This window comes from Atta colombica, unplaced genomic scaffold (assembly GCF_001594045.1).
Source record: "Atta colombica isolate Treedump-2 unplaced genomic scaffold, Acol1.0 scaffold111, whole genome shotgun sequence".
Classification (NCBI taxonomy): domain Eukaryota; kingdom Metazoa; phylum Arthropoda; class Insecta; order Hymenoptera; family Formicidae; genus Atta; species Atta colombica.
The window spans coordinates 1,798,816-1,815,206 of NW_017259197.1; the positions used below are offsets into that span (position 1 = coordinate 1,798,816).

General features: G+C 30.4%; 1 protein-coding gene across 10 annotated transcripts in view; it reads left to right on the top strand.

Annotated features, from left to right (window-relative positions):
* Positions 1 to 16,391, top strand: part of LOC108693946 (CUGBP Elav-like family member 2) — a 560,873-nt gene that overhangs the window by 532,777 nt on the left and 11,705 nt on the right. For all 10 annotated transcript variants that reach the window (XR_001932057.1, XM_018203179.1, XM_018203173.1 and 7 more), the window contains 4 exons: positions 9,170 to 9,375; positions 12,027 to 12,155; positions 12,736 to 13,012; positions 14,741 to 14,833. Coding sequence is in view for 9 of the 10 variants with exons in the window: in XM_018203179.1 (XP_018058668.1) it covers positions 9,170 to 9,375; positions 12,027 to 12,155; positions 12,736 to 13,012; positions 14,741 to 14,833 (705 nt within the window). In the remaining variant the exon portion in view is untranslated. The remainder of the gene's footprint in view (positions 1 to 9,169; positions 9,376 to 12,026; positions 12,156 to 12,735; positions 13,013 to 14,740; positions 14,834 to 16,391) is intronic.

Sequence of the window (16,391 nt, forward strand, 5' to 3'; positions counted from 1 at the left end):
AAATTTGTAAATTTTATTTGTATTAAATGCACATTATTAGAAGTTATCTTATGGAAAGAATTCAAATAAAATTCAAATAAAGGTCCCTAAAATAAATACATTTTTCTAAGGTTTGTTTGTGTAAGATTGGAATAAACGTCAATGTGTAATTAGATTTTTGTAACCATAAATAATCGATGCTGTTATTATAGAGATCGAATAATGTCGTAAATATTAATCATTAGTAAATCCTTGCTAAGATATTGAGATTGTAATTCCATTCTCTTTAAAAACTCCAGCGATATATTTTTTTTTATATAATGTCAACTATTGATAGAAAAGATCCGATTAAACTTATCATAAATGTAAGTTGATTTCAGTAATAATATTAAACTTGTATTATTATTCATATCGAATAAATGATATTTATATCAACAAAATTAAATTTATGAGTTTGCGAAAATCAAATTTATGTAAATTAAGTTAGTAACAAGAAAATTAAGTTTGTAATGAGAAAATTATGTTCATAGAGGATAGTATTTGCATCAAAAGCAAGAATTTCTGTAATTATGTCACAGATTTATAAAATACGTTTATATATCTATTATTTTCAAAAGACTTTCATGTATTTTCGCTTTAATATGATTAATCGAAACTAATTATGCATTGATTTTAGAAATTTAGGTAATATTTTTAGTTTGATAAAAAGATAATGAAGAAAGAGAAAAGATCAAGATATCAATCTTCACTTCAAAAGTGACACCATTCAAAAACATGATATTCGAATATTATTATAAATTAATTAAATATATATTATTCTATTAATCTTCAAAAAAATTGAACTAATTTAGTTTTATAAATAATTATTAAAATTGTTACAACTCAAAAAGAGACGCTTCTTACAAATTGTAAAATCAAAATGACAAAAATAATAATTGATCATGTTAAGAATATATTCCTTTTTGTCGATATTATTTGATTAGTCAATAACTTTCTATCAAATTGGAAAACAGATTTTCCTCTTTTCTATGAAACTTAATTATTTTTAATTGTGTTTTTTAAAATAAGAGAGTGATATCTAAAACAAGACCAACATACGTAATTGTAATGTCATGAATAGCGGTAAAGAAAAGTAAACCACAAAAAATTATTTCGGTATTCGAGAAATCATCTTTGTTGAAACCTTTGAAAGTAGACGATTTCGTATGCAAAGAACGTTTCGGAGTTTCGTCAGATAAAAAGAAACGAGCAAATATGTATGCGCTGATGATTTTATGAGCAGAGGTATATTCTTGGAAGACAAAGTAAAATACTAATGATGTAATGTTATCAAATATTATAATATGCAAAATTTAAAATAAGCATGATTTATAAATAACGTAACTTAAACGTAATTTGTGTGATAATAAGATGATTTTATAATAATTTAAATAAATAATTATAATATAATAAATTAAGCAAATTTAAAACATTTAGAATAATATAATAATATACAACGTAATCTAAACATTTTAAATTTATAATTAAGAAAATTTCGTTTTAAATTCTATTTTAAATGACAACATTTTAAATTATTTTAACAAAGATTATTTCTATAAAAAAATATGTATAATATATGTATAGAGAAATTTTCTCTTGTTTAATAAAAAAAGCGAACATTTTTACAAAGAAGAACAAAGAAGGTAACTTTGAAGAAGCGGTAAGCAGAACGAATTATACGTCGAAAAGAGGGAGTCTTTTCCGGTGAAAGGACGTGCAAGAAGACAAGGATAACACAATGGCTTTGACTACAGGAACTAACCGGAAGCAACATAAGACACCGGATCCCATACAAATGCCCAATTAATGTACCCGCTTATAGGTCTTCGTAGTCTGCTAGGGATAAATGCGGTACTGGTGAACTTCATCTACTATTCCGACGTGTATGAGGCATCATTCGTATCCTTCGTATACGTCCTTAACGATGATACTTGGTTCTCGCAGTCGCGATCCACGATTTATGGCGTCATTTGTTCTCACCGGCGGTTGTGCGATCGCGAGGAAGATATTTGGTGGTCATGAGGGTGACAAGGGTTTCCATGAAATGTATGTTAGTCTCTGGTAGAGGATTCAGAATGGGAATTCGGCTCTTTCAAAGTTTCATAAAATTCATTCTGACAAAATTAATTTTGCTTGATTGTTTATAAAAATTTCTTGAATAGAACTACTTATTGTTAGTAGTAGTTACTAACCTTTTATATTCGCATACGTTTGTTTACAATGATATTAATGAATGAATATATTTTCGTAATAGAAAATGATTCGTTTATTTAAAAATTAAATTGTTAAAACAGATGTATCGTGTTATTCTTAATAGAAATGTGTTTTATAAGAAATATGTGTTATTTTCTAATTGTAAGTAGAAAATTGAATATACTCGTATGATAGTAAATGTGCTGTGGAATAAAATGCTGAACTTTAATATAATATTGCAAATTATGTTACGCATGGTTGAAATGAAAAATAATACTCTGGTTTCCCAGCAAATAATTTAAACGAGAATGAGGACAGTTATACAGGCTACACTATGCATATGCTAAGACAGTTTCGTTCGCAGGTGCCTTCTCTAACTGACTCGTTTATCACTGTCTATGTATTAATCACTGTGACAGGATTGGTTTGTATTTTCATTGGACCGCAAGTTTGCATCACTGCATTATGACTACTGTCCATAAATGTCACTCCATAAAACAGAACAATTGTCTCCTTTGTAATTCCGTATATCGTAAAGCGTATTTACAGCTTTACTCTTGCAATCATCAAAGTGTTTGCTAATCGGAATTCCAAGCTGTCTATAAATCGCTACCTATCTCTGACGTCATTTCCTGGGAACTTCGTCTGCGACATACTAATGACCGCATAATTGTGATCAAACGCGAGGTGGATACACCTGTCGACACATCGGTTGCCAGATTGGCTTCAAGATGTGTGAATTTCTTTCAATTCCCGATTTAATAATTTATTTTTAGGCGTTCTGATCATAATTTATCAGTATTTTAATTCATTTTAATACATAGATCTTGTTTTTTTTAATTCTATTTAAAAAATTTTAAATCATGTTTTTATAAAATTCTTTTTCCTCTACAGATAGTTATCTTCATAACTTCACAAATGCTTCATAGAGAGCTAATCCGTAGCTTATTCTACGGATAGAAAGCAGTTCATGCGTCTGGCATATGTGGATCTGTAAGTGAATTAACGCTATCAATTCTCATTTCTTGAAAGAAACACGTGGCCTAAAAGCTGTATCGCTAAGAGGGCGAGAATATTCCTGGCGAGGTTATGCACTACACAGTGAATACGAAACTAGCAATGAGACAAATCTAATCTTCCTTAGTGGCAAGAAGCCAGGTTTAATGATTATTAATAATCAGTATTCATAGAAAAGCAACCGATTACGCTATTCGAGAAAAATGTTTTTAATTAAAACTCACGTTTTGCAAACTTTCTCTTCCTCTGAATAGCTTTAGGTATAGCCGTAAAAAGTCACCATAAGAGATAATCTCGAGATACGTTTTGCAGATATTCCAGCAAGCTTTAAAGTGAATATTCCAAATTTAAATCGGCTACCCGAGATAATGAGAATTTCTTAAAGATATATCCTGATGTGTACATTTTATATTTTCAGTGATTTTAAATTTATCTTATATATTTTGATTTTTTTTAGTTAGCTAATATAAACTATTTATAATTTTAAAATAATTTTAAAATAATTAAAAAACAAAAAATTCATTTATCGATTTTTTATTCGAGTTTCGATCTTGGAAATTATATGGTTAAGTTTTTAATATATTCTATCTATACAACAGATAGTTTTATCAGATACGATTAAATCATATTTGATTATGCAATTTTTTTCTAAAATTGAAAGTAATATTCCTTGGACACAGTTAAAGATTATTTGACGACTTCATTGTCATTTTTGCAGCATTTTTAATTTTGAAGTTCCATTCGGATGTAACTCGGATAACTCAGGAGCTTCGACAGAAAAAGCTTTAGTCTTAAAAATTAACTCTAATGAAAATTAAAGAGCATTGCGCTTTCGGCACGATACGTATGCAACAACTCATTCTTCTGCTGCATTTCGAAACGTCTTCCAACGCGAAATTCTAATGCTCCCTCCATTTGCATGCATGATCCTAATCTCGCATTGGTCTTTTTTTCCGGCCTGTAAGAATGTTGGTTCATTCGCAACGTCTCGCACTTCGGCGCATTGTGCCGCGAAATCGAGTAAGGAATGGCGTGGAAGGTTGCTGGTTGCATATCGGAGCACGACGATCGATTTGAAATGCCTAGCTCGGAAATTCGTTGGAAAACTTATCACGTTTCGCAGGCTGCGATTTAATTGCACAAGTTGTGAATGGGCCCGTGAGATGCATAGAAGGAGATCGAATCGAACACAAGTGACCGCATTGGCCATTGGTTGGCCACAAGCATTTCGTTTGTGGAAGTCAGACACCTGTTTGTATCGAATAAACGCTTCCTCGCGGATGCGAGTAAGTTATCATTAACACTGACTAATTATACGGAATGTAAATAAATGGCTTTTTATCAGTGAAGCTAGTAAAAGCAACATTATATTAGCAATAATTCTCCGATGCTGACTTTAATAACGATAAAATTTAATATAATCTATATCTGATATTCTTATCGTACATAAATTTGTTGCATTTTATTCAACTTGTAAGATTACTTGTACACACACACAAATGGTATAAATATACAAAATTTATTCAGTTATTTTAAATTTTATGAACATTTTACGTAAGATGAATTTAGAACTGAAAATTGAATAGTGCATTAGTTTCTGTGGGAAACAAACTAATAGTAATTACATTAATATTATAACTTCTCACTCAACAATGTAAATGTAATATAATACATATTGTACATAATAATTACATAGTTAAATAGGAAATTGTAACATTGATATAATATTACTAGTTAGTTTGTATTCTCTCTGTGTTACTTTTTACATAAAAACGTGTTTAAATTACATATATATCATATCTTTCGAAAATTCTAACTAATAATCGAACAATTGTGCAAACCATTTTGTGCCAGCATGAAAAGCTGCATGGTACTTGTAATTTATAATGACTTCTATAATATTATTATGTTCGTTTATTATGCAGATCTTATAAAGCTCGATCGATAGACTATGCGCAATACTTTGATGCACGTATTCCGCGACGACGTGCTGCAGACATCGTAACGGAATATTCGTGCGATGCAAACATTCCAGCAGGCGCGATCTGCATCTCATATCCGCCTGCATGATCCGACGTTGCGTCTAGTATCTAGTTTGCACGTGAATTACATTACAAATGCAGTTACAGAGACCAGTGGCTTCATATCTTATTTTATTCCCACGTTAATAGCCTTAAATGTGATTACAATAAGCTCAACAGTATCCTGACGACATAGGATTAGCTATATATCGTTATAGTTATATTATACAGATATTTCGCATATGTGTGTGTGTGTGTGTGTGTGTGTGTGTGTGTGTGTGTGTGTGTGTGTGTGTGTGTGTGTGTGTGTGTGTGTGTGTGTGTGTGTGTGTAGAATTCTTATGAAATTAGCACTCTTTTCAAAATTTCGATATAATTAATAAGATTCTGGCTTTAAGAATTCTAAAATTACTGATACATTTTTAAAACGAATTCTATTGCAATTGACTGTGAAAAATAAAAATCCAAATTTACGGCTATTTCATGTTTTTATCCGAAAATTGACTTATTAATATTTAGAAATACGAAATTATGAATGACGGAATTAATTGATTCTATCTTAATTTTAACAAGTTAATTAACTTTATAAATATTTTTTTTTCGTTTTTTGTTTTTTTCTTATTTGTCTTTACTAATTGTTAAAAATTTTCTCCTATAATTTACTTGATCAATAAATTGTATAAGTTTTTCAAAATCAAAATCTTTCACACATATTATTTTTATATATGAATTAAATTGATTATACCAAGATAGCTGCAGCGGTTCAGGTTGCCTCTTTATTTCGTATTTGATCACGACTCCACCTTTGATCAACTTCGAAATATTCGTTACGCTGACTTTCGCATACTGATAATATTCAATCCTGTGGTAGCAATGGGCGAAAAATTTCGGTCCGTTTAGAAGGAAAAAGGGAGGGCATAAACCAGCACCTTCGGTATTTAATAAACATTCCGCGAAAGCCGCAGTTTCGCTGGAACGCAGGAGGGGTGAGGAAGAGAGGAGAATTTGTCTTCCGTTTCCCTCTCCTCCCTAACTGGTTGCCTTTTTACACCGTATTTCCCCCGCGAAGGGAAAGGGCTTAAAATTTTCATTCGATTTCCGCGGGAAATCCGATCCGTCGTTGGCAACCGCGGGTATCCGGTCGCTAGGGGCTGCGAAATTAATTAAATCGTTAACTGCAGACGAGTTTGCCGTAGTCTGGACCGATATATTCAGTGCTCTTCTCATCCTTTCTGTTCTTGCCCGCGGCACGGACAACCTCTGGATACCAAATCTTGATATCCTGGTCTCAGTATATTTTTTTTGTTACTTTTCGGACGTTTCGGTTAGACACAACCTCTTAAATACGTCTCGTTAAACAGCAAAGAGGATAATTGTCACAGGAAATTTTTATCCGGATAGATTGAATTGATGTAGGAATTAAATTTTTTAAGCAAAAGGCTTTGTTTTAGAATTTACAGTTGCTTGAAAACTGGTATTTGCCGTGTCAACATCACTTCTATAAAATACCATAAAAATGATCGGGAAATAATTGGCATATAAAGTTATAACGTTATAACTTTTATTAATGAAAAAGTTTGTTAAAAAACTTTGTTAAAAAAGTTTGTTAAAAAAATATATTAAACTAATAATATTATCATTATTTAAATGTAATAATGAATTTCATAAGGCAATATATTTTATATTATCGTATAATTTATTAGTACAAGTCTTTATTATAAAAATAAATTGTTATTCTTATTATATTGTTTAAATGTAATAACGAATTTCAAAGCAGTATATTTTATATTATTAATATCTCTTATATTTCATTGTACAATAAGCATTACAAAATGTAGTCATGGCATTATTTGTCAGCATTATGGACCGTAATTATTTGCACATAAAGCGTATTGGTGATTTCCGGAAACACGATCATACGCAATTGTACCGTGAATTTGATATCAACTTCTATGGATACATTCCACACACTATAAATCGATGTATTCTCGATTTCAATTCGCTCTAGTATGGCTACGCATAGCTTGAAACACAGCATCGAATTCCTTTGATATCGCGCGAATTGGATAGCAACATTTGACAGGGAGCCACAATTTTCACATATTAATACTCGTCATGTTTAGCCCTCTTGTTGGCCGGCGAATTTGCATAGTTCGATATTAATATTAATACATTAGTCCACATTATTAGGGCACTGAAATATTAATTAATATGATGAGAGTTACTGTTGCATATCTAATACACGCAGCATTTATGCAAAAGTGAATACTCAGGAATGATAATATAAAGTCAGGTTTAATCTTTGTAACAAAAAAATTCACATATGCTAATAGATTGCACAAAACGAAATGTTATTATCATATGGATTTTATAATTACTGGGCAAATATTGATTCCTAAAATTTATTCGGATATATGTATACATATGTATTATATATATAAAATTATTAATTAAAGCATACAACTTCATTAATTCATAGTTTTGAGTATCAAACTTTTTAATAAAGATAAAAAAAATTGTATCCTGCATCGCCCGAGTTTAAAATAAAAATAAAAAAAAAAAACTTAAATTGTGTATAATATGTCGTAATTTCAACGCAAAATTTTGTTATTTCGATTTTTTTAATGTACACCATTCTCGCAGAATAAGCGGTGCATTAACACCGAGAATTGAATACACGTGATGAGAGAAGGGATAAGAGAAGCGAAGATAGACTCGAGAGATATATTCGAGTATTTTGCCTAGCCTATCCCCCGCGATGCCGAATTTACATAAGCGGCTTTTCTCTAGGTGAAGCTTTTCTCTCGGTCCTAAACAAATATTGATTAAGTCGCCTCTTCTAGTGGTCTGTACCATCGTCAAATGACCCATAGCTAGCCACTGTCCGCATTATCCGTAAACGCTTATTAAATGGTGGGCGAGATGGGAAATCATGATGTCACTTGTGACCTCGACTCGAGATGACGTGAGTTAAAGTTTAAGAATGTTATATCGAATAAAACACTCGTTTTTTTTTTTCAATTAATCGATAGTGATACTCGCAGCCGAGAATATTAGATGATAATTGTTAACCTTTAATCTGCAGAATATTAATTCTTCCTTCATTCATGACATAGAATATGTCACGAATGATAATAATTGGTCAAGAATGTCATTTATAAAAGTTTTAATGAGTTCGCTAACAAATTTAGATAACCAGAACTTGGTATAAAGAATAGAAAAATAGTTAGTTTTACGTAACGCTTGGTAAAAGAATTTTTTTCATGTTTAATATTCTAATTCTTTTGATGTTATGCAAACTCTATTACCATAATGGCACATATAAAGTGCTGATACTACTTGTGAAATAATCAATAATGATCCTGATTATTATAGTCATGATAAACATAAAAAATAGAAAGAAGAAAGATCTTTGAATTATCTTCGATAATTTAAGTGTACACACACACACACACACACACACACACACACACACACACACACACACACACACACACACACACACACACACACACACACACACACACACATATGTAACTATAGAAAAATATCAGTTAAGTGAACTATCTAATTATAAGAAGCGCAAAAAATTGAGTAATGCACTTAATTTATCTACTACGTAATTCTCCAGTAATAGTATTCTGTAATAGTATATGTTCTGTTAATGACAATTGACTATAGCTATGTTAATCATTCGATTACTCAGCCAGACATTTTCTCACTAACTAATTAAGTACAATCACATCAAGGATGAATAATCACATATTATCTTTAAGACAATCATCTTCCGGGTGCTATTATTAAATTATTAAGATCGTATATATTACTAACGAAATACGTCTGTTCACTTTTTATGATGATTCTATGATGACGCGATACTGCAAACAATTGCTAATGGAAATTATGTTTTATCATTACAGAGCGCAAACTGTTTGTTGGGATGCTATCAAAAAAATTCACAGAAAACGATGTTAGGAACATGTTTAGTGCTTACGGAATGATCGAGGAATGCTCGGTGCTGAGGGACAGCACCGGGAAAAGTAAAGCCTGTGCCTTCGTTACCTTCGCTAGTAAGCAGTATGCAATCAATGCCATCAAAGCTCTGCATCATTCTCAGACAATGGAGGTGAGTATAATTATAAACGAAGAAGACATTTTATATAATATTTTTAGATACAACCCTATACTTGAAAATTAAATAAAAATTTGATCCTAGTTATTAATCTTAAAATGATTGGAATTATTAATTTTGTAATTAATTACTATTCCTAATTTTGATGAATAAAAGTTATGGATTTTATATAATTAATGTAATTTAATCTATATATATCAAAGAATTGAAATTCTTGATGTCAGAAATTTCTAAGTTTTGCACGTAAAGCATACTAACTAGTGTTCAAATTATTAGATAGTTTACTACAACTTTAACAGCTTTACTATAACATCTTGATTAATAATCGCAATAACGTCATCTAATATTCTATCTCTTATAATAAGTTGAGAATGCAGTGGCAACTTTTCGTACAGGGATGATGCAGCTTTTGTAAGAATGTGACAGGTTTTATTTACTTCTTTTTATTTATTTCTTCAGTCGCATACCGTTTATTAATCTATCATTTAATGATAATTTCATCTTTTATTCTTCCACCATTGACTTTTTTGCATCGACATTTTCTACAATTAACTAAAAAATAATAATGAAAATTTCTTTGAAAAGTTGCTTGTGAAAATAATGAGCAATCCAATGAGGACATGCAATGAGGACTGCTCTCATATTTATGTTGCAAGAAAGAACTGGGTCGTGAGGACTCCAATCTTTTAAGCGGAGAAAACAGTGTCGGGAAAACTGGGGGGCAGATGACGACACAAAGCGGGTCGCATACAAAGTCTTCGTAGATCGTTTCTTTTCATGGCAATTCAACCGAGTCGTCGGATGTATTGGCTAGATGCCATTGTCACTCGACGAAACATCCATGTGTGCATTTACAATCCGCCTAGTCACCTTAGTGAAATATACCGATTTAACTCGGAGTAACTAAAACCGAGAGAGTAAAGACGACTGAACTGGTCGACACCTTGGCGATTCAAAGCTCGCCAAGCTTTTCTATTCTCCCTCCTTCTTTCATTGCTCCATTCTACTACTACTACAACTATCTGAGCTTTCGCAAACGCTAGAGAGAGAGAGAGAGAGAGAGAGAGAGAGAGAGAGAACGAGAAAGAGAATTGGATATAAATTATCGAATCTCCTTAGAACATCGCTTGAAAATCGTAAAAATCGATTGTCAATGTTATATTGCGGTATTATCTATTTATATGTTAAAAATATAACAATTAAATTATATGTTAAGAAGAATATTCTATCCCGCCCCTTTTGCTGTAATCTCTATAAAAATTTTGACAAGGAAACAATGAATTTTATATTGATTTACGATTTCTCAAAAATTTATAAATATTTTCTCTAGGTATAATTGATACTTTCTTAAATATTATATTTGATTATATTATTTAATTAATTTTTCACATAAATATGTTAACAATTTTTTTTCTGTGAATATTTTTGCGCTATTATTGATACATAATAACATTTTTTTTTTATTTTAAAGTGAAAGATAAAGTTTTCAGTTCATCTGTTTATATAATATCAAATATTTTAATTAATATCAAGATATTAATATCAAGATTTCCTTTAATGCGTCCTTGCGATATTCAGTTATTAAATATATAAGTTTGTTTCATTAATATAAGAAATACTCATTTAAATACTTAACAACTTCATTAATCACTTCACGAGATATATTTAGCGACGATACGCCTTTGCAATGTACTATTTCGATGGTAAACGCGAGTGTGCCAAGACATGCGGGCACGAAGGCAATTCCACTTTAATATCACGAATATTTCCGGCTGCAGGTTCTTCGAACTTGCTCATTCGTCACTACCGGCACAACCGGCACGCCGATTTCACGTCTCCAATTGCAGACGCATTGTACATAGTGCATCGACCTCGCGATTCGTGTGTATATCGTCTCGCGTACCATCGAATGAGTTTCTCTTTCCACCAATGTAGTACTCGATCGCCGGCAAATCTCGTTCTCACGCCAATGTTGAACTTGGACTTGAACCAATAATATACGCCGAATTCAGGTGTAAAACGATGCTCGGTACGAAATACGGCTTATGTTCTAAACTAACGAAAGGAATGTCAAATTATAGCAAAAGCTTGTTCAAGAATTTGGATTGACAGAAAACAAGGCATTATCACTAAAATATTAATACAGTGAGAGATATTAATACAGTGAGATTGAATATTTCTTAGAGTTTTAACAAAAATTAAATGAGAAAAATAATTATTTATTTATTTTCATTCAAATCGCAATCATTTTATCGATTATATTATTGAACATATTTGAAATATTTAATTGCTATTATGACACACAGCAAGATTTATTTTTATGGATTTTCTAATTCTTTTAAGATTGAATTGATAATAACACAAGAAAATAATATATAAACATAAGAATAATAACACAAAAATTTTTTATAGAAATTTTTGTATAGATCATTGGTTTAGATTATTCAATGAAAAACGTTTTTAAAACAATGACAGTCTATTAAATAATTCTATATAGTTTAAATATTTGTTACTGTGTGCATACGTTATATTTTTTTGTTCATAATTTTTATTTTGTCAAAATCTTAATTGTGACTCAACGTTGTTTATATTTCTTATATTTTATATATTGTTTATGCAGCATTAACGTATTGTGCAATTTTCAGGGCTGTTCGTCGCCATTAGTCGTAAAATTCGCCGATACACAAAAGGAAAAGGACCAGAAGAGGATGCAGCAACTTCAGTCGAATCTCTGGAATATCGCGGGAGTCAACATCACACCGCATTACCTAGCCGTACGTATACTTAATATTTTATAATAAAAGCTCTTTGGCTGATATCAAAGATTCCATTTGCATCGAGAACGAGAACTCTTCACGAGGCACTATCGTTTGAGCGCCTTACATTCGTATGCATTATCTATCCTTTGTGACTTTTTACATAGCAATCTCAATTTTGTTATGCAAAATATATTTAAAAAAAGAACTCAGACGTTTTTTTGAGGAATATGATCTGTATTCTTCGAACACGTATAGTGGCTACACCAAAGCTTTGTTTCTATTGAACGTTTCATGAGATTTGCATAAAGCTCTACAAGCGTATCCTTTGGCAAATTTGCGGTCAATTCTTTCTTAGTAGAAATTTTATAAAAAGCTTGATTAAAAGTTTAATGATATTTAAATTCTAGAAATAAAAGTTTTGTGTACTAATTATATTTAAATAATTTAATGACTTTTATGGTAGAAATTTAAAATGGGTAGTTTAAAATGGAATATTCTCAAATAATTTACAAAAATTTTGAAATAGATACGATGAATTTACTGAGATACTACAGCGACTGTGATTAATGATTATTATTCACATTTGTACTCATAGAACGATGCACATACTTTGGCGCCTGCATCGTTGCAGCTTCTGCAACAGTTGCAGGCGACGACGAGTGCCGCGACTCCGGTCGCTGCGAACGCGGGGGCGGCTAATGCACTGTCGAATGTACAACATCAGTTACTGTTACAACAACACCTTGGCCTTGGTGCGGCAACACCTGCGCACGCAGCACCCTCCGCTGTACCTAGTCCAGCAGAAATCAACCCTGCGAATTTGCAAAGTTTAGCCACTCTCGCGTCTCTGAGCAACACTGCTAGTGAGTATGGTTAGTGTCGATTATTAATTTTTTATTTACGCTTATTTGCGCTTATTTGATTTCCAATTTTCGTTGATAAGATTAGTTTTAAATAAGATTAGTAGAAATCCAATCTCTCTTGAAACGAGATTAAATATTTTCAACATAATGATGTTCAAAACATAAATTATTGAAATTATTATCCATCCTATTAATGTTATTCCAACGATCATTAAAAACTTTTATTGAATTATAGGTGAATGTTAATGTATGTACGTATATATATTGAAATTGATAAATAGTTATAATCTCTATTGTTTTGCGCTAGTTTATGTGAGTACTTATGTAATGACAGATTTACATGTTCTTTTACTTTTTTATTTTAAGATTGCAAGAAAATTCTGAAATATTATATTATGATATTTAAGAAAGTTGATAACATTTTTTATTTTGTTCTTTTTATGTGTATTACTGACATTTCTTATTTATATATTTTTTTGCACAAATATGGATTTTTATGATTAATAAAAGTGATTTTCGATTATATTCTTATAATACTCTTAAAAGTATTTTTAGTTTAGATAAGTTAAATTAAGATAAGATAATGTGTGATATATAAATGTAAATGCATTAACGACTGTATCTAATCATTAATGCACATTACAATTTACATTTATATATCACACATTACGTCAATTCTTTCACATTTCTAATATTAGTATGACTGACGTGTGCAATCTTTAAACTTATCCCTTTCAATATATAAGTTTAACTTCATCGCGTCACCTTTTGACCCTACTCTATAATGTTCCGATACTTATAGAAAACCTATTTTCATGAACAAGTTAAAAATGTAAATCTTGAGCACGGATAAATTTAAATATATAATTATATATAATTTCCTCTTGGGAGATAATTTATTTTTACTCAAAAATATTTCGATTGCGCACCATCAAATTTCGATGTAAAATATCATAGAATATGATCGATTCGCTTGGGCTAGCAAAATGGAACTTTATCCGTTTCTTCACTAAAATTACTCGCGCCAGTCATATCAGTGTCAGAATAAATTATATTATTTCACGCTTATATTCTCCAACTTCCACCGCGTATGATCGTGTCCCATGGGTCATATCTTTTCGAAAGTTATAACGAAACGTTCTGCACCAGTTTACCATGGCAATAATAAAAATAAAAATTCTTCGTTTAATGGGATCGGGAAAGATGCCAGGTTGATGATATACATACCTCAAAGCGAATCTATCATTAACTTTACTGTAACACATGTATTTATTAGTTATTGCTGTTGAACGTACGGTCATTTGATGACATTTCAGTGTCGCACGCAATGAGTTCATGTGTATACAAACTAAACACATAGAATGACGTATAATTTACAATCAATATACATGAAGAGAGAACTTAAAATATGAATAAAATAAAATAAATATTTAAGACGCTTGTACTTAACATATTAATATTAATGTTTTTAATTGCCAAAAAATCCACTAGAAGAATTAAAATTGTTTTATGTGCTCTTAAATTATTTCAAATTAAGCCAAATTTGGTTTTTTATTGCCAAAAAAAATTCCATTAGAAAAATTAAAACTGTTTTATGTGCTGTTAAATTATTTCAAATTAGACAAAATTTGATTTAAGTTCTTTTTTCAAATTATTAAATAGTACGCTATATTCTCATCATAATAAATCTAAAGAATTAAGGATTTCTACAATAAGTTCTGATATATTATGTTGCAGCAAATGCGGGTGTATCGCCAATGAGTATGCAGAATCTTGTCACTCTGGCAGCTATGACCGGCGGAAACGGCAATCTCCAAGTGTCGCCAAACAGTGAGTAGAGAATTTTGCGAGACGCATAATCGCAGAACACATTATCGTACATTAATGTACAGCTGTAGGTTCCGTGCGGAACTGTCCGATGCTTCGAATTATATACATAACTTCGGACCACATTATATTGTCCTTCTACCAATTGTACAAAACACCTGTATGCTTATGCGTCACGTATGTTACTTGCGGTAGACAGTAAATCCGCTTGAGCGTAGTTGGAGTTTAATGATTGCATGCGTTGTTAAAGTTCCAGACGAACGGGTGAACTGTCCACGCTTTTGTAGGTATGCATGGTAAAGCGGCCGAAGTCATGTCGCGATTATAATAACAGTAATAACGCAACTGCGTGTCTATATGTCTTTGCAAATTGTATTAACTTTAATCATAACGACGGTACTATAAGAGCAAAGTGTTTCAAAATATATACCTACAATTAAATAGTAAACAATTTGTTCTAGAAATCAGTCAAGAGAGAAAAAAATGTTTTATGAATGAATATCTAATCTCAATTTCACATTTACAAATTGCATTATGTTTTAAAAAATAGGAAATTTCGAAATAATATTTAGCAAATTTGGTTAATTAATTAAACGATGGTGCAATTAGTATTTTAATATGACATTTCAACAAAATTATCGGAATTATCTTGTTATATAAGTATCATTTTAATATCAATAACATCAATATTATCAGTAAGAATATAATATTCCGATTGTCTTATTTTAAAATATATCGTTTATATTTGTTGATTATTTCAAAGAAAACACTATACATACATTAGATTTAATTAATTACAAATAAACGAATAAAATTTACGAATCTGATTAATATAAGTACATTTTGAAAAATTCAAGTAATTTTTAAATTATTTATAAAATTATTTATAAAATTAACAATATATATTTAACTTGTATCTATATTTTTTAAATAATATATAAGTAAACTTAATTTAATTTATAGAAGAACTTGTCATATATTAAAAGTTATCTATTTTTACATTATACTCTAAAAATATTCAAATTTGTTGTTTGCTGTTTTTTTATTTATTAAGCAAATGAATTCTATGATTAAATCTAAATTACGAAAGAATGAATTAATCACTTTTTGTGTGATTTAAATATGATAATTAAATTGACCAAGATAGGATGATATTGATTGTATCCAAATTTTTAGTAATCTATATTATTACATTGTGTGTATATTGAATTGCATAAATGTAGAAAGCCAGATAAGATGTACGTTTCTGTAATTAATTATCTTTCACCTATATCAAGAAAACACATCTTCATTATTTTTCATGCTTACAACGCTTTTTGTATGATTTCATTTATGTAAAGTCAACAACAAAGTTAAATATGCAAGTTGCTTCATTACGTTTCATTCATAAAGAGGATGCTATTTGTACAGGAACGAGTTTTTCAAATAGTTATAATATCCAGTCGACAAAAATAGTAAATCTTAATATTGCAAAATGAAAGATCAGAAATGTGATTACAAGTATTTTCTTACATTTCTTTCAATAATTAATTTTATATTTAACTATGTATGTACATATATA